The sequence below is a fragment of the Rana temporaria genome, chromosome 2 (assembly GCF_905171775.1).
Source record: "Rana temporaria chromosome 2, aRanTem1.1, whole genome shotgun sequence".
In the NCBI taxonomy this organism is placed as follows: domain Eukaryota; kingdom Metazoa; phylum Chordata; class Amphibia; order Anura; family Ranidae; genus Rana; species Rana temporaria.
The window spans coordinates 485,616,114-485,643,843 of NC_053490.1; the positions used below are offsets into that span (position 1 = coordinate 485,616,114).

At 43.1% G+C, this 27,730-nt stretch overlaps 1 protein-coding gene across 2 annotated transcripts in view; it reads right to left on the reverse strand.

The window, feature by feature from the left end:
* SAMSN1 (SAM domain, SH3 domain and nuclear localization signals 1) overlaps positions 1 to 27,730 on the reverse strand; it is a 144,125-nt gene that overhangs the window by 72,611 nt on the left and 43,784 nt on the right. For both annotated transcript variants that reach the window (XM_040338801.1, XM_040338800.1), the window contains 5 exons: positions 23,978 to 24,018; positions 14,546 to 14,632; positions 8,593 to 8,669; positions 6,351 to 6,422; positions 3,957 to 4,062 (listed from right to left, as the gene is read on the reverse strand). In XM_040338801.1, coding sequence (XP_040194735.1) covers positions 3,957 to 4,062; positions 6,351 to 6,422; positions 8,593 to 8,669; positions 14,546 to 14,632; positions 23,978 to 24,018 — 383 coding nt within the window. The remainder of the gene's footprint in view (positions 1 to 3,956; positions 4,063 to 6,350; positions 6,423 to 8,592; positions 8,670 to 14,545; positions 14,633 to 23,977; positions 24,019 to 27,730) is intronic.

Genomic DNA, 27,730 nt, shown 5'->3' on the forward strand with positions numbered 1-27,730 from the left:
CAAGGTGGCTCTATCACACATCATACAGTTACTGCAACAGCACAGTTGTGCAACCGAGGGAAACCTATGTTAGCTTTCCGAAGTAACATTGGCAGTTACGTCTGCAGCTTCCCTGCTTGCTCATTGTTGGATTGACAGATGACCAATATTAAGTACTGTTAATGGCAGTGGCAGACCATCCATAGAGGGCGCACAGGCGCCGCCACCATCCCCCATCCAATCGTCTGCCCATGGATTCCAATAGGGTTTTTTTTTTTAAGCATGTGATTTAAGCCAGAGGCTCTAATAAGCTTCAAAAAAGGATGAGCTCGGAGCCAACCAGTTGTATGACAACAGCAAATAAATATCCACTATTCTCACACTAATCCTCCTTACGGCCAATCAGTAAGTGGGTTATGAGACCCGTTTCCCGATTGGCCAAAATGCCAGGCGATCCTATTGGATACCTAGGAGGAGGGAGGAGGAGGAGAGAGGAGAGTAGAGAGCACAGCTGGCGGAGAAGACCCGCCGACCCACCAGCCGACACTGGTTAATGGGTTTATTGGGTAAAGCATGCAACAAAAGATTTGTCAAAAAAGGGTGCAGGAAGAATATTCTCACAAGAAAGTTACTATTTATCTGGCTCACAAACATAGTATTCCCTCCTTAGCAGCACCAACTCCTGCCAGAAATTCATTGAGCTACGAACGTCCCATTTGAACTGACAACACAGTGCCACTGCTGCACCAAACCTTCCAAGTAGCGTTAGCCCATCTGAGTTTTTCCATTCTGAAATACAGAACTTCTTCCATTATATTATGCAGATGAGGAGAGGGGCTGTAATATGACAACACTGCATGAGATTTCAGTGCAGCAGAGACAGAGTTGTCAGATCAAACAGTAATTAAAGCAGAACTTCAGTGAGGCCCAAAGCGAGATGAGAAAATAGGATCTAGCAAAGGGCCGGTGATCTGCCGAGCTTGTTCCAGCTATGGTATTTGTTCCACTTAACAGCTGATGATCAGCTGTTGCGTTCGGCTATTTCCATAGCCTGCTACTGCGCATGCCCAGAGTCTGCGCAGTCGGTTGTGGAACAAGCTTGGCGATGGTCATCTTCTCCTCCTCCCTCCATGAGGCCTCCCCCGCCCGGGTGCTCGCTGACTGGTGCCCTGGATGGGCCGCTGTATTGTGAGTCAGTGAGCTCTTCCTGCTCTGTCAGCCCCATAGAGCCGCACACAGCCCCCCCCTCTACGATCCGTTTCAAACCCGACGTGCTGCACCGGCCAGATTGCGATCCATTTACACAGAAACACAATTTAAAGGATGTAATAAATATACATGTCTGGAGGAAATGTTATGAAACTGACGGTGTGGCGCAGTGAAGCTTTCCGTCCTCCCCTGCTGACTTTTGGTACGCTCCACAAGCCGGGTTTCCTGTCTCAGCAGCTAGCTGCCGATTCCGTGTTCCACAGCTGACGATCAGCTGTTTTGTTCGGCTATTTCCGTAGCCTGCCCGTAGCCTGTTACTACGCATGCCCGGAGACTGCGCAGTCGGTTGTGGAACTTCCCCCATAGGGGAACATTGAGGACAAGTCACCGGCATGACAGGGTGATGAGGGAGACAACAAAGGGGTTAAGGATAATAGTGGAAAAGTGGGGGGAATCAGGATTGGAGGAGAACAGAAGGAGGAGGGGTTAAACTTATGTAAAAGGATGTGGGGTGCCCCGGGCAGCATAGGAGGGGAGCTGAGACAGGAACAGTTTCCCACTCACCCTCCTGGTTTGTGTGGTCAGTTTTTCTGTATTTGCAGGTGCAGTGCGAGCTGGACACGTCATGGCAGCAGAGAGTTTGGCGATGGGTGGTCTTTGATGGTGGCAAGAAAACCTATGAGATGGAAGTGTGGGGGACTCATTGGTGGTATGTGCTTAACATGGTTTGGCAGTATATGGTAATGATTGCACTACGGGTAGTGGGGGTGCTGTCAAAGACCACCAGGCTGAGCAACTGATAGTTGGGGTTTGTTGTTTATGGGTTAAAGAATGTTATATTTAATATTTTGGCAACTAAAAGGCTGCTATGGCCATTTATACTCGATTCCAAGAATGGTCTCTTTAATCGTAGGTAATGTTAAAGGGGTGGTTCACCCTAAAAACTACTTTTTTTTATTACACTGGCCCCCCACATTACAATACGATTAAGGCTATTATTATTTTTTTGATGCTGTACATACCTTTGTACAGCATATTCACCCGTGGCATCCGGCTTGCGAGTCCCGCGGGAGTGGGCGTTCCTAACATGTCTGTGATTGACGTTTTGACCAAAAACGAGCTCCCCCCTGTCGCGTAAGCCGCGTCACGTTTGGCGAAAGGAGCCGAACGGCGAGTCGGCGCTATACTGCACATGCGCATCGCCGTTCGGCTCCTTTCGCCAATCGTGACGCGGCTTACGCGACGGGGGGGAGCTCGTTTTTGGTCAAAACGTCAATCACAGACATGTTAGGAACGCCCACTCCCGCGGGACTCGCGAACTGAATGCCACGGGTGAATATGCTGTACAAAGGTATGTACAGCATCAAAAAAATAATAATAGCCTTAATCGTATTGTAATGTGGGGGGCCAGTGTAATAAAAAAAAGTAGTTTTTAGGGTGAACCACCCCTTTAAGAAGATTAGGGCTAGAGTATATATTATAGTCTGGCAGTCATAAGAAGGTTGGGACATGTTATCTACACTGGTCAAGTCATTTTTTCAACTTTCCATCTATTAAATCGTCAGCCCTTGTTGTTTTAACTTTGGATAGTAAAACATTTGTTTTCTGCCAGTAAATACCTTATACAGCCCACTTCCTCTTTCTTGTCTGGTCATTAGTGTAGGCTTATGACATCATGTACAGCTCTCTCTCTCTCACTCTCATGAGAGTTTGCCAGGAAGGGAGAGGGGTGAGTCATAAGAGGGCCAATGAGAGCTGTAGACCCGGAGGTGTGCCTCTGTGTAAATCCAGGAAGTGAACAGGCAGCAGCTTCAGCTACCCACAGTTAAAATGGATGCAGCCAGACTTAGTAGAGGGAGATTTCTGCAATATATTTGGCAAGTACAGAATCACAGTAGATTTAAATATTATGCAAAGTGGTTGGATGGATGCACTGATTATGTTTGTTTTTCTCCTTTACCCAGAAATAAACTTTAAAGGGGTTGTAAAAGTTTGGTTTTTATTTTCTAAATGCGAACACAGCTTCTCCCCACAGGGATGTAGTCCCAAGGGAGGGGACGAGCACGCTGACTAACCCCCAGCCAGAACGCCTCGGATGATGGTGAAAAGCTTACTGATGAGGGACAGGAAGTGAGAAATTCAGACAAAGAAAAAAAACATTTAGAAGGGAAATCGAGGGAAAAGGTAAGTGAACCAACAATGCACTAGCTTAAAGGAGTTGTAAAGGAAAACATTTTTTTGCCTAAAATTAATGTCTGCAAGGTAGACGAGTAAACGAGTAAATACCTATTAAATTCCTTCATCTATATTACATCCGGCGTTCTAGTTTCTGTTCTCTCATTCACTTCCTGGTTTGCGGCCCCTGCCTCATGTAAGAACTACATTTCCCAGTATGAATTGCGGCACGCCCAGTAATTCACACCTCCTTGAAGTCTCTAACATGTAGAGAGCGTCCTGCCACACAGATGTAATTCCCAGGAGGGGGTGAGCACGTCACTGACCACCGCAGTAAAGCCTCCCTTCACGGTGGTCAGTAACAATCAGACAAGCAGGAAGTGAACAGAGAAGAAATAGAGCAACTTCTGAGCAAAACGAACAATGAGGAAGTGAAAAGAGGAATGTCTGCAGGTAAAGGATGCTTATTAAGAAATGTTTTTTTTCCCTTTACAACCGATTTAAAGGAACCTATTTATAAAATAAAAAAACAAACCTTTACAACACCTTTAACCCAGATGTCCTTTTGCTTCAGAGACATGTCAGATACTTACACTGCAACAAAGCATGTCTAACATCGTCATTGGTTTTCTTTGTTCTGACCATTTTTTGCAATCTTTTTAATGTTCCCATTGATTCTGATTTATTGTCATCCAGTTCCTGATAAAAAATAAACCAGACTGAGATAAGCTTTCTGATGATAAAACCTGTAACAAACTGAGTATCATAATAAAATTTATAGAAGGATCAATGACCCTGGAAGCTACATGTAAAGGCATAAACTACAGAGACCCGAGTTGTTAAATTCTTAAATGTTAAAGTGTCCTTGTTGATTTTTAAAAATTAAATAAGTAAAAAAGCAGCATGTAAAGCGTGCAATTTACCTGTCCCACTGCTCACATCATCTTGAACTGAAGCAGTGGCGGTGCGTCTATAAAGGGCGCCGGAGCCACCTGAATAACGGCAGCTAGTTGGCTGTGTGGAAGTGCCTATCAGAGCCAGCGCATCTGATAGGCTTTCCGAGTACAGCCCTCAGGCTGTATTCGGCTTCAGGAAACTTATCTAAGGGACGTACGGGGGTGCGTTCCTTGGATAAGACTGAAAGGCGTCTCAGCCAATCAGGTTCACCGGTTCTGGTTACAGGTAACCTGATTGGCTGAAGCGTCGTCGAGGGCGGGAGAAGACATGGAGGGACATGGAAGAAAGATGGATGACCACCCGAGAAAGGTAAGTGCCGGGCGGGGGAGGGGCATTTTACAGGGCACAGTGGCAACAATGGGCACAGTGGCGACAATGGGCACAGTGGCATCAATGGGCACAGTGGCTAAATGGGCACAGTGGCGACAATGGGCACAGTGGCATCAATGGACACGGTGGCAACAATGGGCACAGTGGCGACAATTAAAGGGCACAGTGGCATCAATTGGCACAGTGGCGACAATTAAAGGGCACAGTGGCGACAATTGGCACAGTGGCGACAGTTGATGGGCACAGTGACTGCGTTTGATGGCATGGCACAGTGGCTGCGTTTGATGGCATGGCACAGTGGTGACAATTGATGGCACAATGGCTGCGTTTGATGGCATGGCACAGTGGTGACAATTGATGGCACAGTGGCTGCGTTTGATGGCATGGCACAGTGGTGACAATTGATGGCACAGTGGCTGCGTTTGATGGCATGGCACAGTGGTGACAATTAATGGCACAGTGGCTGCGTTTGATGGCATGGCACAGTGGTGACAATTGATGGCACAGTGGCTGTGTTTGATGGCATGGCACAGTGACTGTGTTTTATGGCATAGCACAGTGGTGACAATTGATGGCACAGTGGCTGCGTTTGATGGCTTGGCACAGTGGCTGCGTTTGATGGCATGGCACAGTGGTGACAATTGATGGCACAGTGGCTGAGTTTGATGGCATGGCACAGTGGTGCCCAGTGGCTGCATTTGATGGGCACAGTGGCTGCATTTGATGGGCACAGTGAGGCTGCAATTTTTTTTTTTTTTGCACCCCCCAAAAAATTTTGAGCACCAGCCGCCACTGAACTGAAGATAAACTTGCTGAATGATCCTTAGCAAACTTCCCTGTGTGTTGGATGCCTGGTCCCTTGTTGTACTTTATGGTTTCTTCTACTGACCCCTGTGTGCTTTAGTGATGTAGGGGTTGGTGGAGAGAGCCACAGAGCACAGTGGGGGATGCCAACTTCTGACTCCTGGGAAGTGTCAAATGTTAAAAAAATTTTTGCTAATTTTTATTTTTACTACAGAGGCATTTAGTAATGCAGCCAGCTGAACAGAATAGTATTAATTGCTTGCTTTATAGGGGGCTAATTTAAAAAAAGTTACGCACTTCAAAAGACTACCACATGGCTGAAAGCTGATTTGAAAGGAGGACGTCATGACAACACTAATATAACCAATTGCAATATTGCTGAGTTTTCTTGTAACTGGAAAGCAATTTGCAACTAGGGTGACCACATTTCCAAACTACCATTGGAGTTTTGGATAGAGGGGAGATGAATTAGAACATCTGTCAGGTTTCTATTGCTGTCGGTGCCCCTGTTAGGGAGATTCTCCCTCTTTATTTGTCCTCTTTACTATTATCATTGAAAGTGAAAGTAAAAGAAAAAGAAAATCACATATTTTGGGTTGTCCCCAGAAAAGTAATAAAGTGGAAATCTTCCAATGGGGACACTAGTTCTGTTGACCTGGGGCTGGGGGTCCCCAAGGATTTCCCTAAATTATAAGGGATTTACTCTCATAGATCTACTTTAAATGGCCACATTATCATTCATGCCTATCATTTACCTAATTTTATTTTGTACAGTTAGTCATTATTTATAGGATTTCAACATAGACTCACACATGTTTACAGTTAATCAAGAGAACAATTATTAATTTCCACTTTTACATTTGTGCAGCCATCATAGGCCTTCCACGCATGCTCACCATCTCATTAGTGCATCCATTAGAATTTGAACACTGGTTATGTGCTGGGTTCCAGGGCTCATACGATGGAATCTAGAGTAAACAGAACAAATTTGTATAATTTAATAAGCAGGAACATGGTGGTCATTGTAGGAAAAATGTGTTGATGATAATACAACATGCTATAAGATATTATGGACTATTTTCCACTGTAACTTTATTTAAATTCATTATAAAGTGTTTCTATAAAGTGATTTTATCGTTTATGTCTAAACCCCAAGGTCATTCTACATGGCAAAACTCCAGCACTTACTAGTAGTGTCGAAGAGCGCCCACCTCCTCCTGTTTCACGTACTTTCATATTGGTAAGCTCATCATTAAAATGAACCAATAGTAACATGGGAGACAGGACAGAGCATCAAGTTTCAAACACCCCTAGAGATGTTAGAGCTTTGCTAATCAGAAGTTTCTGGGGAATTTAGAAGTAGCGGATGGGACTTTGAAGGTGCTGTAGGTACAATGGGCCAGATTCAGGTAGGGAGCGCGTAACTATGTTCGGGTGTAGCGTATCCTATTTACGCTACGCCTCTGCAACTTTGACAGGCAAGTGCAATATTAACATAGCACTTGCTCCGTAAGTTGCGGCGGCGTAGCGTAAATAGGCCGGCGTAAGCCCGCCTAATTCAGATATGGAAGAGGTGGGCGTGTTTTATTTAAATGAATTGTGACCCCATGTAAATGACGCTTTTTACTAACGGCGCATGCGCCGTCCGTGAAAGTATCCCAGTGCGCATGTTCCAAATTAACCCGCAAAAAGCCAATGCTTTCGACGTGAACGTAGATTACGCACAGCCCTATTCGCGAATGACTTACGCAAACGACGTATTCGACGGAAAATTTTACGCTGGCCTGACGTCCATACTTAACATTGGCTGCGCCTCCTATAGCAGGGGTAACTATACACCGGAAAAAGCCTAACGTAAACGACGTAAAAAAATGCGCCGGACAAATGTAAGTTTCTGAATCGGCGTATATACCTAATTTGCATTTGCCGACTCGAGGACTACCTTCCAACACTGATACCCATCTCCTGGCATCCACCGAGGATCCCATACCGTGGTTCCCCACTTTTGGTCTTAATTTCAACTGCCTCCGAAGATCCCCAACCAATACTCCCAACCCCACAATCACAAAATACACATAGCACACCAAAATTAGGGTGGGAGGGTGGGAGCTCCTTCTTCATCTGATGACCACCGGACCCTGGCCCCTCCTACCCCCAGGAAATGACCTACAACACCACCCCCTACCATGGTCTGCTACCCTCCCATAAATTAACCCCTATACTCGCTGGTTTCCTGCCCTGCTGCTCTGTCATGCCAGCCCTGCGCCTAGCCTTCGTCTCACTCTGGGCTTCTCTTTACACTTGATAGAATCTTCTTTTAAACAGAGTAAAAAAAGTCTAACTGCAGCCCATATAAAAAACTGAAAAATCAGCACAAGGGATAATTTACAATCCGTAGGATGTATCCCTTGTGCTGATGCCTCTTGTGTTAGTAGATATCCTCCTCTATCCATGCCCCTGCCCCTGTAATCTTCTGATGTGGTGGGGTTTAATATAAATAAGGAGCTGTCACAGGAGTGTCATCAAGAGTACTCAACTATGCCCAAACTTTCCGACCTGGATCCTCCATTCATAGAAATTTGTACTACAGCTTTCATAAATGAAACACAATCTATGAATGGAGGGGTCAAACCTTTCAACCATTTGCCAATCCTCCATTCTTAGATCCTGTTTCATATCTAAGGCCCCATGCACACTGGGCATTTAGTCCTGGTGCAGGAGGCTCCAGCCTTTAGGTGTGGGAGGAATTCTCAGGGGTCTACTAGAAGCTGATGCACCTGGATTTTTCATGACCCAAAAGGATTCATTTATACGAGCTTGCTCTCTGAAGAGCGATATAAACACATTTGAAAGGCGGTGAGGAGGCATTGTATTGCGTCCTCACCTTCTGCTTTCACAACTTGAATCCCAGGCTAGCGCGCCACAACCATGTACATTGTACGTGCTCACTTGAAAGACTCCCGACAGGGACAAAAGCAGCCGCAGCATGCGTGCACACCTGGTAACTGTCTCTATAGCTAAAGGGGGGTAGTAGATTGGGGGTGGTAAAATCTCAACCATTGGGTTTTACTGACCCCCCCCCCCCCAAACACTAGTGTGAACAAGCCCTGAGACTTTGCCTTATGTGTAGATAGTTACCTGGGAAATATTTTCTTCCTTTAATCTTGTCAGCGAGTTTGTTCTATCTCCCATAATATATTCTTCTTCACTGAGGTCTGTAACACATAATATAAACATCCAGACTTCTCTATCATGCACTTTAATAGGTCAGAAGCAGAATCATCATGTATTCTAATGAAATACACATGAATAACTTTTGAGTGTGAGGATAAGCATGACTAGTACAAACCTTTTTTTTTTTTTTTAGTACAAACTTATATTTCAATTGAAATTCGTTTGCAACATCAGATATAGCCAATGCAGTTTGGGAGATAAGGACTTCCCCTTCTTCTTGGCTTTAACAGCAATTGTGATACAATCAGGATGTAATTATATAGAAAGCCTTAAATTGACACTTGATGAAGCTAGCATTTCCTAATGGCACTGTAAATGTAGTCAGCAAGGCAGATGGGCCTTATCGCCTACTTTCTTAAAGTCACACCTATAGCTATATTGTAGTTTACCCTTCTTTTCTATTTCAGTGACAAAAATGTTGCAAATTCACTCTCTAAATAATTGAAACCCCAAATTTCCACATAAAACTTCCACATATTGGGGCAGATTCACGTAGAATTGTGGCAGGGTAACGTATCGTAGATACGTTACACCGCCGCAAGTTTTCATCACAAGTGCCTGATTCACAAAGCCCGCGTAATTCAAAGGGGCGTGTGCCATTTAAATTAGGCGCGCTCCCGCGCCGGACCTACTGCGCATGCTCCGTTTTGAAATTCCCGCCGTGCTTTGCGCGAAGTGACGTCATTTTTTCGAACGGCGACGTGCGTAGCGTACTTTCGTATTCCCGGACGTCTTACGCAAGACAAAAACATTTTTAAATTTCGACGCGGGAACGACGGCCATACTTTATACAGCACATACGTGTGCTGTGTAAAGTTAGGGCAGCTAAAACGACGACTAACTTTGCGACGGGAAACTAGACTAGCAGCGACGTAACGAACGCGAAAAACCGTCGTGGATCGCAGTAACTACTAATTTGCATACCCGACGCTGGTTTACGACGCGACTCCCCCCAGCGGCGGCCGAGGTATTGCATCCTAAGATCCGACAGTGTAATTCAATTACACCTGTCGGACCTTAGGGCTATCTATGCGTAACTGATTCTATGAATCAGTCGCATAGTTAGGATGACCCTAAAACAGAGATACGACGGCGTATCAGGAGATACGCCGTCGTATCTCTTTTGTGAATCTGGCCCATTATGATTATATTAGGATTTGTAAAGTGTAATTGGTATGGTGCTACAATACACTTCCCTATTAAACCATTAGATTTGATATAACAATTTAAAAAAAATAAAGTATTTAACCATGCAATTGTGGTGCTACCTCCTGAAGTGTATGAGATTCCAAAATCCCAATGTAAATCTACTGTTTACTACAAAACACCTCCCTTAAACTCTATGAATAATAATGGATGCGCACAGCATTGTTTCAGTGTGTATTATGAAGGGTTAAGAGTAATCATTAGCATACAGGAGGGCATATATGGCTATAAGTGGATTTAATTGACGCAGCTTCTGATGATGTAAAAATGACAAAACACATTGGGAGGAGCTTCTTACGTCACTTCCGGTTACCTCATTTCCAGTCTGTGGAATTCCTGGAGTGTCCCAGACAGGTTTGTGACTATTGGCCTGTACATTATAACTAGCCATACATTGTTGTAAGTGCATTTTATTGTCCTTTTGTGAGTTAAACAAATAAAGTGGTATAACACTATTGGAGGCTGCACCCTGATTCCCTTTCATATGACCTGGAGTGGAGGAGAAGGAGATATTCCACTGTCTGGAGGGGGATCCATAAAGGGGAAAGCGCATACATCCAGGAAGAAGCATTACTTTGAAAAAGTTCATCAGACCCTCTTATTAGCATTAAGGCCGCATACACACGGTCGGACAAAACCGATGAGAATGGACCGAGGTTCAGTTTTATCGGTCCAAACCGACCGTGTGTATAGCCCATCGGTCTGTTTTCCTCCCGGTCCAAAATTTTAAAACATGCTTCAAAATCGAACCGATGGACCGCTGCCCGATCGGTCCAAACCGATGGTTAGTACAGAAAGTATCGGTTCAAAACCCGCGCATGTTCAGAATCAAGTCGACGCATGCTTGGAAGCATTGAACTTCATTTTATTCAGCACGTCGTGTGTTTGACGTCACCGCGTTCTGACCCGATCGGTTTTTGGAACGATGGTGTGTACACACATCAGACCATCAGGCCACTTCAGCGGTGAACCAATGGAAATGGCCCGTCGGACCATTCTCATCGGTTTGGAACGACCGTGTGTACGCGGCCTAAGGGGTCATGGTGACTGCGTAAGTCTGCAATGGATTTTTGCATCTCGTGCACTTTATTGAGGAGGCACCACAATTGCATGGTTGAACACTTTATTTTTTTAGATTTTTTTACTCTTTTGAATGGTTTAATAGGGCGTATTGTAGTGCCACACCAATAACACTTTTCTTTTTACTGTTTATGTCCCTGATCTGGGGGAGACTGGGTACTGACATTTATAGGTAAAGTTGATCCAAGGAAAATCCGAAAAAATTGCCTCTCGGGGGATCAGGAAGGATATTTTTTCCCCTGCTGGAATAAATTGGATCTTGTTGGGGTTTTTCATCTTCCTCAGGATCAACTGTGGGTATAGGATTTGGTATATGGGATTGTATGTTTTTTTTTTATTGGTTGAACTAGATGGACTTGAGTGTTTTTTTCAACCTGACTAACTATGTAACTATGATTTAAAAACGGTGTGCTACAGCTACAGAAAAGGGAGCCCACATTCCTCCCATAGCACAGTAATTATTTTATTATTAATATTATAATTTATGACTGATTTTAGCTTGGAAACACTTTAAAACACTTTGTGCTCTAAGTGAAAATACTGCTCGCTGCCCTCTGCGGGCATAGCAGAGTAATAGCCACACCCCTTAACATGTAACCTCAAACAGACTTAAATGGCTGAGTGCTGATTCATGGGTGCACTAGATCTAACACTGGTGCTCATTGGACTGCACAGTCATATGAAGAACCCACATAACGGCTGTCACAGAATGGGGGCTGTTAATGCAATGTCTATCTGATGGCTTACAGCAGGGGTGCCCAACCTTTTGAAGAGTGAGGGCCACTCAAGCAGCTTGGTTACCAGTTGAGGGCCACAATGAGCGGAGCAGGCAGATGACAGGTCACAGCTACCCTATAGGCCCTCCCATCCGCCCAGATGAAAGGGGACGAATTCCCTTCTATTTTTCAGATTGGAGGTATGCGAGCGTAAACAGACACAAGTCGCTCTATAGAGGTGAATTGAGAGTCCCATTTGGTCAGGCTGACTCCGCCTTAGGCAAAAGCCGGCGCTGTAGAGGAAGCATATGGGGCTCTGCTCCGCAACCAATTTCTTCCTCTACCACCAGCTTCATTCACAACACTGATGCTGTGGGATGGCGGGTCGGCAACCTGCGATCTGGGCTTGCCAATGCGCCATTCCAGAGCAAGAGGTCGCGGGCCACATCAGAGGGCTCCGCAGGCCACATGTTGCCCCCCGGCTGCTGGTTGGGCACTCCTGGCTTACAGCATTTATCTCCGTGACTTCAACTGGGCTTTAATAGTTGCAAAAAACTTTTATTAATATCATAAGAGAATAAAACATGTATTTTGTCATGGGAGTTCTATCATCTTCTTTGTATTCAAACTGCATGTCTTTAATTTTTATATACAAATCCAATTATTTCTTTATCTCAGCAGCATTACAAGACAAGAAACCATTTTTTTTTATTTTATAATGAAATTTGTCTAGTTTGAGAAAAAGTATAAGTGTATAACTTTTTTTTGGTGCTTTAGGGCTTTCTCTTAGGGGCATTTTCATAAATGGTTCACCAGCACATTTACAGCGCATTTAAAAGTTTAAAAAGATAATGCACCAATTGTTAAAACACAGTTTCAGCACTATGTCAGCCTCACAATATTTTCTATAAAGAAGAAGCTGGACTTAAAATTTCTGCAACTCTTATATTACCAAGTGTATATTAGCTGCATTATATGATACATGTTGATGGCATCATACGATACACGCTTCACCCTAGTGCGCTTCTCCCATAGACCTGCTGTCTGTCCTCCAGGGACCTACTAATCCTCCCAACACATGCTATAAAGTGTGGCATTATAAGGTCTTGGTGGGTGATGCCTAAATGACTGCTGGTCTTGTTACTGTATATTTAGCACAGCTCTCCAATATATGCACATTTCCCCAAAGTCTCTTTAGAAATGGTGCAAGTACGGAAAAATACTTTTCGATCTGCAAGAAGTGCTGTTAGCTCTTAAAGGCTAATGGTGGCCATAGATGGATCATACCTTAACCAGTTCAGCAGGGACCGACCAAGATTCAATCCATTTATAGGCAGGCTGGTAGTACTGAAGTCGATCCATCGATCGACTTCAGTACAACTAGCCTGTCAGATTTTTTGCATGCAATTACTGCCTGTAGTAATCATTGGGTTCTGCCGACAGCTAGACCCCACCCACCTTTATTTGCAGCTTTAAATTTTTTTATACTTCTGAACCCAGCCATCTATAGTTTTTATCTCAGTTCTTGGCCTATACATACCTTTTCCTCCTGTGCCCAGCACTGTGACCACCCATCCGCATCCACCTGTAGTCACTCCGCACTCTAGCCTTTCCAAAGTTCACTGCCCTCCTCCTCATAGCAGCCGACACGGCTCTAGTAGGCAGCGGCCAGCACACTGCCTCTCTCGTTTAGCCGCAGTGTGCGGTAAAGGAACAGTCTTGGGATGTGGGGCAAGTGACATGACAAGAGAACCAGAAACCCGCCACCGACCTTGCAGTGGTGCAGGAGGATACGCTGGCGGCATTGGGCTAGCAGCGGCGGGGAGTGACGGGGGGTTGAGGGGCAAGTCAGGTGGCAGTTATAAAAACCAGCTCTGGTGGAGGCGAGCTCACCCACCTTGCAGCCACTACTTTAGGTGCCAGCAGAAGTCTTTCCTGCTGTCATGGGTCCCACTTCCAGTGGCGGAACACCAGGGCCCAATCGTTAGTGCAACAGCTGCGACCCTGTTAGTTCCACCACTGCTCCTATTCCATTGACACTTTCTCCAGCTCTCCAACTTAAAGTCAGTACAGATAGAGAGCTGGAGGAACTACAAGCCTGTTATAGCAACTACCTTCTAATGGTCGTGGATGCAATGCTTTGCAGGCTCCTATCCAAAAAAATAAAGAAATGCATTTTTTGTTCTTGCAAAAATATGGCAATTATTGTTTGTTTGAAGGTGGACTGACGCTGGCCACACACTATACAGTTTTCCTTTGGATTTACCAAAACCATATAATATGAGGTCAAACCTAAACACTTTTAATTTGTAAGCAATCAGACAGGCCCTTGCACTAAATAATTGAAGGCAAATCTTAACGGAATTTAACATATTTTTTTTTTTTAATAATATACAATGTATGGCCAGCTTTAACCTTTAACTTTCTGTAATCAGTTGACATCACTGCCTCTACTATGCTAAAATCCTAGGTAGTGTTTTCAGCCCTTTCTCAGTTCTCCCCTGCTGCTGGCCTACAGGAAATAATGAGCTGACTGCATCTAAAATTGCTGACAGGTTTGCTGTAAAATGTAGCAGAAATACAAACGAGAAATTTATAAGGCCTACAGTTATTTATAAACGGTTCAAAGTTGTTAAAAAATAATCTGTTATGTTCACTGTCTTATTATTATCATTATACTGGATTTATACAGTGCCAATACTTTACAAACTTACATTAGACATAGCTGAGTATAGGAACTTTTTTTAAGGGTAATGTATCTTTAATACTTGGAAATGCACAAATGAATGTCAAAGGGCCATTACTAAGTCTTTAGGGATCTTGTTGAAAAAGCCTGAAACATATGATCGTATTACCTTCAATGTGACAGTGCCTTCGGAGGTAGGACTCGTTGTCAGGGCTCCTGGAGTTCTGCCAGTATGCCGTGTTCCAGACTCTCCTGTCTAACATCAAACATCGAAAGATGGGTTACCAGCAGCAGATGGTCAACTCAGGAATCAAATTTGTTCTCCATTAGAGAGAATCCTTGAAGGCCTCGGCCATACGGAGATTACAAGGAGACTGTCAGGAATAGCTTTATATCAGGCAATAGATCTTTCTGTGTTTGAAACATGCAGAAAGAGTAGATTGCAAATGTTTTCAGCAGTTCAATTCCCCTTCGAAACTAATCTCATATAATCCTGAACAGCAGCAGTCAATATTTAATTGTCGCTAAACCCTTTTTAGCTTGGAATTTACAAATATGATACAGCAATGTCATCGATTTACTCAGATTGTGACAAATACTAGACTATAGGCTCCTTGGTGATACACTGCTATGTTGAAGCATGGAGGGAATAGAATATTTAAAGTGGATGTAAACCCCCCAAAAATGTTTGTTTTGTTGATGTCATAATGTAGAGTATAAGATTCCCTATCATCTGTGCCCAGTCTTGCCACACAGAGTTAATCCAGCGCTGAGCAATCCTCTTTTAATGTTCAGTGAAAATTAACAGAATTCCAGATAAAAACTTGCCAAATTATAAAGTCCGTTTCTCTGTTCTTGCTTTGTGTTACAGGTTATTTACATATCCTGGTAATATACAATGAACTTTGGATCACCTCATATTATGATAAACATAACATAACATATAAAAAACATGTCCAAGCTCTAGATATGTAAATAACCTGTAACACAAAGCAAGAACAGAGAAACGGACTTTATAATTTGGCAAGTTTTTATCTGGAATTCTGTTAATTTTCACTGAACATTAAAAGAGGATTGCTCAGCGCTGGATTAACTCTGTGTGGCAAGACTGGACACAGATGATAGGAAATCTTATACTCTACATTGTGACATCAAAAACAAAAAAAGTTGTTGGAGATCAATATTGGTAGGACAACAATCATTTTGAAAATCACGTGGATGCTTATTGTGTTGTTTCTTTTATTCCATAAATAGAACACATAGGTCTAGTTATATAAAGTTTGCTATGCACATGTCTCAGCATTCAATCAATAGTTGTGAATAAACCCTTTTGAAGTAGTTTATAATATGCAAAATGTTATTTTCTGAATTTTAACCAGGTTTCAGAAAAAATAGGCTGCTGACACTGTGGATGCAAAGGTATTCATGTGCCAACGTCCCGATATATTTGAAATGAACACTAATTTGGACTAGGAGATTGGACTTTAATGGCACACAAGTAGTTAATGTAAAAATATAAGGGTTTTTATTATAGAGATGTATATAAAAATACATTCAGAAATAATAACAGTATAGTAAATATTGGTATATGGCCCAGAGATATGCTATAACATCACTTCCAAAAAATTACAATAGTGTAAATATACTCAGATGGGAATGTGGTTTATCTTGGTTCTCCTCCTTCTTGGAAAACCAATCACAAATTGTGAAACTGGGGCCTTTCACTTCTGAAAAACGGACGGTATCATGTGGAGTCCCTCAAGGATCTCCTTTGTCGCCGGTTCTGTTCAATATCTATCTCCGCCCTCTCTTTGAAATCATCAGTAATCAGAAGTTACTCTATCACTCTTATGCAGTTGATACACAATTATATTTTCCCAATGTCTGACAATGTCTGACAACAGCAGTTCTGCTGCCCTCTGAAAAGTGACCCATCTCAGATTATTAATATTATTATAATAATAAAGGATTTATATAACGCCAACAGTTTGCACAGCATTTTACAATATAAAGTAGCACATTTACAACACAGTTCAATATAGGAGGAGTAGGAGGGGCCTGCTCATGGATCTTATAATCTAAGATTGGTTTTAAGAAGGGCAGTAAATAGTGTCATTCATGTAAAGAAGTCGTATGAACATTCAATACTAACAGTAAATAGCTTAAGTACATTTGACCAGAAGGGAAAAAAGCCTAAAATAATGACCTAAGAACATTCCTAAAATAATAGCCTAACAACAATCAGAAGAGAAAATACTTTTTGAAAATTACTTATTGTAAAGCTTTTTTTTTTTTATTTCATAATTACCTGCTCTATGCAATGGTTTTGCACAGAGCAGCCCCGATCCTCTTTTTCTGGGGTCCCCCACCAGAGCTCTAAACTCCACCCCCTGTCAAGTGCCCTAATAGCAAGTCACTTGCACTTGCCCCAAAATTATAATGATCTGAATAGTCAGACAAATAATACAGTTTGAATACACATATAAAACACTTGAATTATACTCCTAAAATGCTGATATACGAGTGAAAAAATGCAAGAGCATGCTTAAAAAGATATGCCTGAAAGCATGTGAAAATCGCTCTGCGCAGGTGTAAATGGAGCCTAAAGTATAATATCGTGCTTCATACAGCTGACTTCTTGTGAGTGATCCTAAAAAGAAAGAATATGATGTATTTTAGGTTAGTGCATATTGAAGATATTATAACACTTATCTGAGAGGGATTTTTGATGTGTCTTTGCCATTCCACATTTGTATTGTTGTGTGTCATCTAAATATTCGCTCTAAAGACCATCTATATATATATTATAAAAGCAAAGTTCCGGATAACATTTTTTTTATTTTTTATTGATCCTAGCATTAGTACTAATTTAATACAATAACTATTAGACAAAGCTCATTATGTATTTATTAAAAATATGTGTCCGACTTCAATGAACAGGGATCCGACTTCGATCCCCGACAATACCAGGCACTGTGTCTGATATGAATCTAGAGGGGAAACTCCATGTCAAAATAAAAAACTAACATGGGTTCCCCTGCAAGAGCATACCAGGCCCTTCAGTCTGGTATGGATTTTAAGGGGAATCCCCTACGCTGAAAAAACGGCATGGGGTCCCCCCAAAATCCATACCAGACCCTTATCCAAGCACAGAGCCCGACCGGTCATGAAAGAGGGTGGGGACGAGCGCCCTCAACATGGGGGGGTGGGTGCTTTGGATCAGGGGGGCCCTGCGGCCACCCACCCCAAAGCACCTTGTCCCCATGTTGATGAGGACAAGGGCCTCTGTCCGACAACCCTGGCCGTTGGTTGTCGGGGTCTGCGGGTGGGGGCTTATCGGAATCTGGGAGCCCCCTTTAATAAGGGGGCCCCCAGATCTCGGCCCCCCACCCTATGTGAATGAGTATGGGGTACATCGTGCCATTACCCATTCACCTGGGGAAAAAAGCATCAATAGAAAAAACACACTACAAAGGTTTTTAAAGTAATTTATTAGGCAGCTCCGGGGGCTCTTCCGACTTCTCCGCTCTCGTTCTCTGGACAGCGGGAGAAGAACCGGAGAGTGCGGAAGAAGAGGCCCTAGAGAGCGGAGAAGTCGAAACAGACCACCGAAGTCAGAAGAGACCCCTGGAGCTGCCTAATAAATTACTTTAAAAACCTTTGAAGTGTTTTTTTTATTGACACTTTTCCCCCCCGGGCGAATGGGTAGGAGTGCGATGTACCTCTTACTCATTCACATAGGGTGGGGACCGGGATCTGAAGGGCCCCCTTATTAAAGGGGCTCCCAGATTCCGATAAGCCCCACGCCCGCAGACCCTGACAACCAATCGCCAGGGTTGTTGGGAAGAGGCCCTTGTCCTTATCAACAGGGCGCCCCCCTGCCCCAAAGCACCTACCCCCCATGTTGAGGGCATGCGGTCTGGTACGGTTCAGGAGGGGGTGCCGCTCACTTGTCCCCACCCCCTTTCCTGACCGGCCAAGCTGCGTGCTTGCATAAGGGTCTGGTATTGATTTTGGGGGGACCCCCACACCGTTTTTCGATGTATGGAGTTCCCCTTAAAATCCATACCAGACCCGAGGGCCCAAGGGCCTGGTATGGCTCTTGGAGGGGGAACACATGCCGTTTTTTTATTTAAAATTTGGCGTGGAGTTCTCCCTCAAGATTCATACCAAACACAGTGCCTGGCATTGTCGGGGATAAAAGTCAGATCCCTGTTTATTGAAGTCGGACGCGTGTCTGACTTCAAGTCGCAGGGCAAAGTCGGATTCAAAGATGCAGTTCCATGCGCTTTTTTCTGCACTAGAAATGCATGCACAGTTCTTTCCATGTATTCCAATTGCTCTAGTTCACACCAATGCAGTCAGTTCCAGTCAGTTTCTGCACCGGCAATTGACTGCTGGAACTGACTGCACTGGTGTGAACTAGAGCAATTGGAATACATGGAAAACACTTTGCATGCATTTTTAGGGCCAGTTCACACCACAAAAATGCACTTATATGCTCCGGATCAGTTTTTGCTTCCAGTTTACAAAACACGCAGTTTCAGTGCATTTTTCATACAATTTGCTGGGTTCCAGTACAATTCTGTGCAGAATAAATGCAGTACGCTCTACTTTTTTTTCTGCATCGGAAACTGACTGCAAACTGACTGCACTGGTGTGAACTAGAGCCATTGGAATACATGGAAAACACTGCATGCATTTTAAGGCTGGATTCACACCTATGCATTTTTTATGCTTTTTGCATTTTGCAGATTTGCACTGCAGTCCATTTAACATGGTTTCCTATGGAACACGTTCTGTAGAGCATCTAGCACTAATGCCTTGTACACACGATCGGTCCATCCGATGAAAACGGACTGATGGATTTTTTCATCAGTTATCCGATGAAGCTGATTGATGATCAGTCGTGCCTACACACCATTGGTTAAAAAACGATCGTGTCAGAACGCGGTCACGTAAACCACGTACGACGGCACTATAAAGGGGAAGTTCAAATCCAATGGCGCCACCCTTGGGGCTGCTTTAGCTGATTTTGTGTTAGTGAAAGACGATTTGCGCTTTTCTGTCTGTTACAGCGTGATGAATGTGCTATCTCCATAACGAACGCAAGTTTTACCAGAACGAGCGCTCCCGTCCCCTAATTTAGTCTGAGCATGCGTGGATTTTTAACCGATGGACGTGCCTACAGATGATCGTTTTTTTCCTATCGGTTAGTTAACCATCAAATAATTTTAAAACAAGTTCCTAGTTTTTTAACCTATGGATAAAAAAACGATGCGGCCCACACACGATCGGTTAATCTGATGAAAACGGTCAATCGGACCGTTTTCATCAGACAAACCGATCTTGTGTATGTGGCATAAGGCCTGATTCACACCTATGCAATTTTTGTGCTTTTTGCATTTTGCAGATTTGCACTACAGAACGTGTTCCATGGCAAACCATGTTAAATGGGCTATAGTGCAAATCTGCAAAATGTAAAAAGCACTAAAAATGCACAGGTGTGAATCAGGCATTAGTAAATCTCCCCCAACAAGTGTCAGCTACAAATCCACTAAAATAACAGTAATTAGTCCAGCTATCAGGCACCGGTGAACACTAGTAGGAAAATGTATCATAACTGGAGCAGCCGTGCATGGAAGCCAATTAGTTTCTGGCCTAGATTCACGTAGGGCGGCTTTACGTTGTGCGGGCGTAGCGTATCTTATTTACGCTAAGCCGCCGATACTCAGAGAGGCAAGTGCTGTATTCACAAAGCACTTGCGTCCTAAGTTACGGCAACGTAGCGTAAATCGGCCGGCGTAAGCACGCGTAATTCAAAGTAGGCAGGTCGTGGGCGTGTTGTATTTAAATTAAGCGTGACCCCATGTGGATGCATGACCAAACGAACGGCACATATGCGCGCATTCTCAGTATCACGTCGTATTTACGCCCAAAGATACGCCGGCTCAATGCCTGTGACGTGAAAGTAACCTACGCACAGCCCGATTCACGTACGACTTACGTAAACGACGTAAAAATATACACTTGTTCCGACGTCCATACCTTGCATGGGCTGCGCCACCTAGAGACCTGCTTTATCTTTACGCCGGCGTATGTCTTACGTAAACGGCGTAACTAATTGCGATGGGCGTACGTACGTTCGTGAATCGGCGTATCTTGCTCATTTGCATATTCGTTGCGGAAATCAACGGAAGCGCCACCTAGCGGTCAGCGTAAATATGCACCCCAAGATACGACGGCGTAGGAGACTTACGCCGCTCGTATCTTGGCCAAATCTATGCGTAACTGATTCTATGAATCAGGCGCATAGATACCACGGCGGCCATTCGGACTTACGACGGCGTATCTGGAGATACGCCTTCGTAAGTCTTTGTGAATCTGGGCCTCTATCTTTTATTTTCAAAGCTTAACTGAACAAGCTGAAGATAGAGGCTGATTTGTTGCTATTCAAAGCTGCTCCAGATTTTGCGTGCTCTAGTTTTGATAAATCCCGACCCTGGAAAGAAGAATGTTTTCTGTGTTTCTATTAGAGATGTGCACAATGGAAAAATGTGTTTCTTATTAGTTTCTTATTCGTTCGTAAAGTTAATAATTTTGTTTCGTCATATGTGTTATGTTAATTTTCCAAGTTCATTTTGTATATTCAAAATTGTATTCAATTGAAATTCGAATTTCGGAAGATGGCTATATTCATTCTATTCTGTTTTATTCCATTATATTTTTCTCTTCTATTCTATTATTTTCTATTCTATTCAGTTTTATTCTATTCTTTTGTATTCAATTGTATTATATTATATTCTAATCTTTTCAATTCTGTTCTATAAAGCAGCCTAGGTAGGAATCATCTTATTTCACTTTTATACCTTACTGTATTTATTGCAATATGTTTCCATTTCAAATTCAAATAATTAGATTCATTGACATTTTTTACTATTGTGATTTGGAGATTTGGATACATCCAAAACTTCAAAAATGAAAATTTCGTTTGAATTTTCGATTAGTAACAAAACAAATCGCACATGTTTCGTTTTCATAGAGCCACCTAAACCTGAATGCACATGTTTGGGATTCCTCTGACTTTGCTTTGACTTGGAGGCCTGGATCTTGGATAAACCCATATTGCAACACACAGCTGCTCTTGGGACTGTTTCTTTCTATTATTGGCCCTTGAGAAGCACTTGGAACCTTTAACGTGTAAATATTGAAGTTGACAGTCATTTGCCTGCTGGTAGACTGGACACTCCCTACGTTGCAGATAGAGAAAGGGGCTGTGTGTTAGTGGGTGTCCTGACTCTCCTGTAGTCCGAGGGAGGGGGCAAGCACGACACTCCACACCAGGAAGAAAGCCTCACATTACTGTGTGGAGTTCCAGACAGAAAAACCAGGAAGTGAGGATTTCTCAGAACAAATAAGGACATTTAAAAGCAAAATCAAAGGATGAGGTAAGTGAAGGAGGACTGCACTAAGGTAAAGGAAGCTATTTAGGGGGAAAAATTGTACCTTTACAACCCCTTTAACTTTGATTAGGAGAAAACAGCAGCTGGAGGCTGTTGTCGGAGGCGCTGATCGAGCAAAGGTCACTATTGTCGGAGGCGCTGATCGAGCAAAGGTTTTCCAACAGGCTGGTAGTACACAAGTTGATAGATATATTGAGTTGTGTACGACTAAGGTGCCCACACATGGATTGAAATTCAGCCGGTACCTGCTGAAGCAGCCAGATTTCGATCCATATATGGCTAGCTTAAGCCAGGTGGATGAGCCGAACACCCCCCGGTTTGGTTCGCACCAGAACATGCGAACAGGCAAAAAAATAGTTCGAACACGTGAACACCGTGTTGTATGCCTTTAGAAATTAAATTTGTATTGCCGTTACCTTACAATTCATGAATAGCCGCGAGTAGTTTTAAATAACTTTTTTTCCTTTAGAAATGAAATTTTCTGTGTGGAGTTCCAGACAGAAGAACAGGAAATGAGGATTTCTCAGAAGAAATAAGGACATTTAAAAGCAAAATCAAAGGATGAGCTAAGTGAAGGAGGACTGCACTAAGGTAAAGGAAGCTATTTAGGGGGAAAAAATTGTACCTTTACAACCCCTTTAACTTTGATTGGGAGAAAACAGCAGCTGAAGGCTGTTGTCGGAGGCGCTGATCGAGCAAAGGTCACTATTGTCGGATTTAATTTCTAAGGGAAAAAAAGTAATTTAAAACTACTCGCGGCTATTCATTGTCGGGTAACGGCAATACAGATCAAAGTCATTGAAAAAAAAAAACGGCCAGACCTGAAGGACCTGGTAATGGACTGGGGGGGGGAACCCCTGCCATTTTTTTCAATGACTTTGATCTGTATTGCCGTTACCTTACAATTCATGAATAGCCGCAAGTAGTTTTAAATAACTTTTTTTCCTTTAGAAATGAAATTTTGTGCAGGGACAGTTCTAAACATGGGAAATATGCGCTACTTTACATGCATATTATACACACCCCCAGGTACGAAATTTAAAGGAATATTTCACTTTTATTGTTTCACTTTAAGCATTATTAAAATCACTGCTCCCGAAAAAACGGCTGTTTTTAAAACTTTTTTTTGCATTGATACTTGTCCTCCGGGGCAGGACCCAGGTCCCCAAACACTTTTTATAACAATAACTTGCATATTAATATGAGCTATGAGTAAGAACTGATTGATAGTGCAAAACATCAGCTGTATGCCCCTGTCTTTGCTGTGATGTGTGGTGTTTAAATACTTTTACCAATAAAAGGCAACCGAGAAGGGTTTTCCAGAGTGCGGCTGTCCAAACATTTCTTTCTACAATAACTTGCATATTAACCGTCAAAATTAGCACTTTTGATTTTTCATGTTTGTGTCCCATAGACTGTAACGGTATTTGCGTGTTCAAACAAATTATTTGCCTGTTCGCATGCAAAAAATTACATAGGGTTCCCCAAAAATCCATACCAGACCTTTGAGCACGCAACCTGGCAGGCCGCAGGAAAAGACAGGGGGACGAGAGAGCACCCCCCCTCCTGAACCGTACCAGTCCACATGCCCTCAACATGGGGAGGATGTCCCCATGTTGATGGGGACAAGGGCCTCATCCCCACAACCCTTGCTCGGTGGTTGTGGGGGTCTGCGGGCGGGGGGCTTATCGAAATCTGGAAGCCCCCTTTAACAAAGGGGAACTCCAGATCACGCCCCCCCCTCTATGTGAATTGGTAACAGGGTACATTGTACCCCTACCATTTCACAAAGAAAGTGTAAAAACCACACAGACACAGCTGGACAGGTCCTTTATTTTAAAAAAAAAAAAATTCCAGCTATGTAATCCCGTCTCTTAATTTCCAACGATGATCCATTCTCCAGCGACGCTGCAGTCTCTGTTTGGTAGGACCATTGTATTCATGATACCTGCAACAATGGATATTCCTTCATCCCGGCTTAATGAGAGAAAATTGAGCCATCTATGGCCAGACTGGTCTCTCTGCTATGGGTGAGTACAGAAGACTTGTCACAGGTTTTATTGTCCAGCTTCAGGTTGAGTTCTGCTCTGTACAGCAATGCAATCTAAATACATTATACTAACAAAAAAAAACCTTACCAAACGCTTCATTTTCTGACACCGATTTCTGTATGAGTGACCTAAATTAAGAAAAAAAATGCAGCTGTAAGTTTTTATGACAGCCATAATTAATACAGTGATCCAGCAATAAATGTTCCTGCACAATTAACTTCCTCTTCCTCTTTAGCAGCTCTTGGAATAATGCAAGGACTAATGACAGAGCAAAAATACAATTCTCTCAGCTCCTTCAACTCCCCAACAATCTATTTTTTGAATTACGTTTGCAGGTTTGTATAATACAAAGCAGAGTTCAGCGACCAACAGCAATCTGTTTATTCTGCACTGAATGTATTCTGCGGACTTCTGATTAGAAGTGTCAGAAATAGAAGTGTCAAAATTACTCCCGAGAGTGGCAGATTTCGAAAATAATTCAAGTGGTGGTTTCTCTGCAATACAGCAGTGATCAGTGGTGTGGGAAGCAGGAGAGACTGTTTTAGTTTTCGCTTTACTAACCAAGACAATTTATTATGTGAGAGATGAAACATAGATGTTCATTTTGTATTTGCATAACCACTTGCTTACTGGGCACATATACCCCCTTCCTGCCCAGACGAAATTTCAGCTTTCAGCACTGTCACGCTTTGAATGACAATTGTGCGTTCGTGCGACGTGGCTCCCAAACAAAATTGACGTCCTTTTTTTCCCACAAATAGAGCTTACTTTTGGTGGTATTTGATCACCTCTGCGGTTTAAATTTTTTGCGCTATAAACAAAAAAAGATCGACAATTTTGAAAAAAAAACACAATATTTTTTACTTTTTGCTATAATAAATATCCCAATTTTTTTTAAACAAACAATTTTTTTCCTCAGTTTTCCTCAGTTTCTTTGGTAAAAAAAATAATCGCAATAAGCGTATACTGATTGGTTTGCGCAAAAGTTATAGCGCCTGCAAAATAGGGGATAGAATTAAGAAATTTTTTTTATAATTTTTTTTTACTAGTAATGGCGGTTATCTGAGATTTTCGTCAGGACTGCGATATTACGGCGGACACATTGGACACTTTTGACACATTTTTGGGACCATTCACATTTATACAGCAAACAGTGCTATAAAACTGCACTGATTACTGTATAAATGTGACTGTCAGGGAAGGAGTTAACACTAGGGAGGCGATTAAGGGGTTAAATGTGTACCCTGCTAGGTGATTCTTACTGTGGGGGGAGGGGACCGATAGGTGTACAAGGGACACACCATCGGTCTCCTCTCCCTGACAGGACGCGGGTCTCTGTGTTTACACACAGAGATCCGCGCACCTGACTCTGTGACTGCCGATCGTGGGAACCTGGCGGACATCGCGGCCGCCAGGCACGTGCATCAGCACCTGAGTGACGCGGCGGGCACGCGCATGCCCCCCAGCGGCCGGAGGCCCGAGGATGTCATATGACGGCCTCCCGGCCCTGTAGAGCCAAGTTATGGCCGTCATTAGACAATGGTCCAGGTCCAGAGTAGATAAAGCTAGTCATGACAGGTTCACTTTAAATGCCAACTCTGAGCTCCCTCCACCCACTGATTGCCAACCACCCTCCTAGGGGCATTTTTACACCCTGTGAAAAAAAAAATGCTTTTACATACCCCTTTTTTTTATGTCCTTGATATGGTCATCCCCTGGTCCTTTTTATATTTTAACTTCCTCTGGCAGTGAGCAAATCTTAAATGCTGCTACATTCTCTTGTGGGTCCAGGGCAGGGAGTGGAGCCTTGATGCCCTGGGTTCACAGGAAATGGGTGAATGACACCTTAGGGGGGAGATTTACTAAAACTGGAGCACACAGAATCTGATGCAGTTGTGCATGGGAGCCAATCAGCTTCCAGGTTTAAGCCCCCGTTCACATTGGCACAATTTGACTTGCTCAATTGCCTGCCATATCGCAGCCTATTGCTGGCCTTGCGGCACTGCATCGATTTTCAAAAGTAGCACCTAACGTCCTGCAAGCGTACCGCCCCAGTGTAAAAGCACTCGGGCTGCGGGGAAGCTGTTTTTCAGGTGCTATTTTTAGCCCAAAAGCCCCTGAAAAAACGCCCCAGTGTAAAAGGGGTCTTAGTGCTCTGGATTGGGACAAGTACACACTATAGAAGGATATGCTTTGCTCATATTTCATGTTTCACTTTGCAAGAGAATTTGCCCCAGAGCTTAGTGAAGCTCTGCTGACGTTCATCATTCAATCATATACAAAATGCCTTTTTTTTTTTTAAGTTTACAGCCTTTACTAAACTCTGGGGCAAAATGTATTTGCAAAGTATATCTCCCCTTGCCTTTAGTAAATCAAACGCAATGGTCCATACTGCTTATGTAAATCTTGAGACTTGCTTCAAAAAAATATAACTCTGATCGTGCAAATCTCTGACACTTTTTAGTAATAAATTAACTTGTTTGTCCCTTCCTGCCTCCCACACATTTATATGAATGAATCGGCAGAGAAGGCAGATAACAGGCAATCTCCAACACAACCTGGAGGTGTCAAAGCTTTGTACTGCACTGGAGTAAAGGCCATGCAAGCTGTTGCAAGCAGGGCTTTTTTTTTCTTTCAGAGAATAGGTGCAGGTACACCCCCCTTATAAGTCATCCCTTGTCTCCACCCCCTACCCACCTCTGAGCAACCTCCCTTTGTTTGACCCCCTAACTACCTCCTAGTTATGCCCCTTTTAGAGACTACAGTACCAAGTGTTGTTTTGTGGTGCTAAATCATTTGTATGGAATTTGTTAATGATAACAAGAAAAGCCATACAATAGATCCCCCACAGCCAGCAACAACTTTAACAGTAGATCCCTCCAAGCAACAATTAACCTCCAGCAACAATTGCCCACCTGTGACAAAAGATCCCCTAGCAGCCAGCATTAATAAACCCTCCAGCACACCCCAGCACCCCTTGCCATTGCATACATCCAGCGCTGGAGGTGTCGGAAACGAGTTCCCCCGCATTCCCGCTGAAAAAAGCCCTGGTTGCAAGTATATGCAGGCTCCTATTATACAGTATATCAAATACCACATTTTAACACATGTGCCTCAGTGTGGTGAAAGGGGTTCTGAGAAACCATGTGTAGAGGGAGGTAGGGGCTGAGAGTGTTGTGGTAAACACGGCACAGCAAGGCACACAGTTCTCATACACCTTCAAGCAGAAAACCAGTCCACAAACTTTGTTTTGCATTTTTATTGAGGAAAATAAACTTGGATGAAGACTGGGGAGATATGGGATGCCCACTTGATTGAAGACATAAAGAACAGGGACTTCAAACTATGTAGTCTCTGTATATACACCTCATTTGATGGGCACTGGTAAGGCTGCATTTGATGGGCACTGAGAAGTGAGCAGCCCGAGGCCTGGGCGTTACTTTGCACAATCAACACAGGCGGCCTGAGGACATTTGTATGTCTATCTCTCTCTCTCTATATATATATCTATCTATTTATATATATATATATATATATATATATATATATATATATATACAGTGAGGAAAATAAGTATTTGAACACCCTGCTATTTTGCAAGTTCTCCCACTTGGAAATCATGGAGGGGTCTGAAATTGTCATCGTAGGTGCATGTCCACTGTGAGAGACATAATCAAAAAAAAAAATCCAGAAATCACAATTTATGATTTTTTAACTATTTATTTGTATGATACAGCTGCAAATAAGTATTTGAACACCTGTCTATCAGCTAGAATTCTGACCCTCAAAGACCTGTTAGTCTGCCTTTAAAATGTCCACCTCCACTCCATTTATTATCCT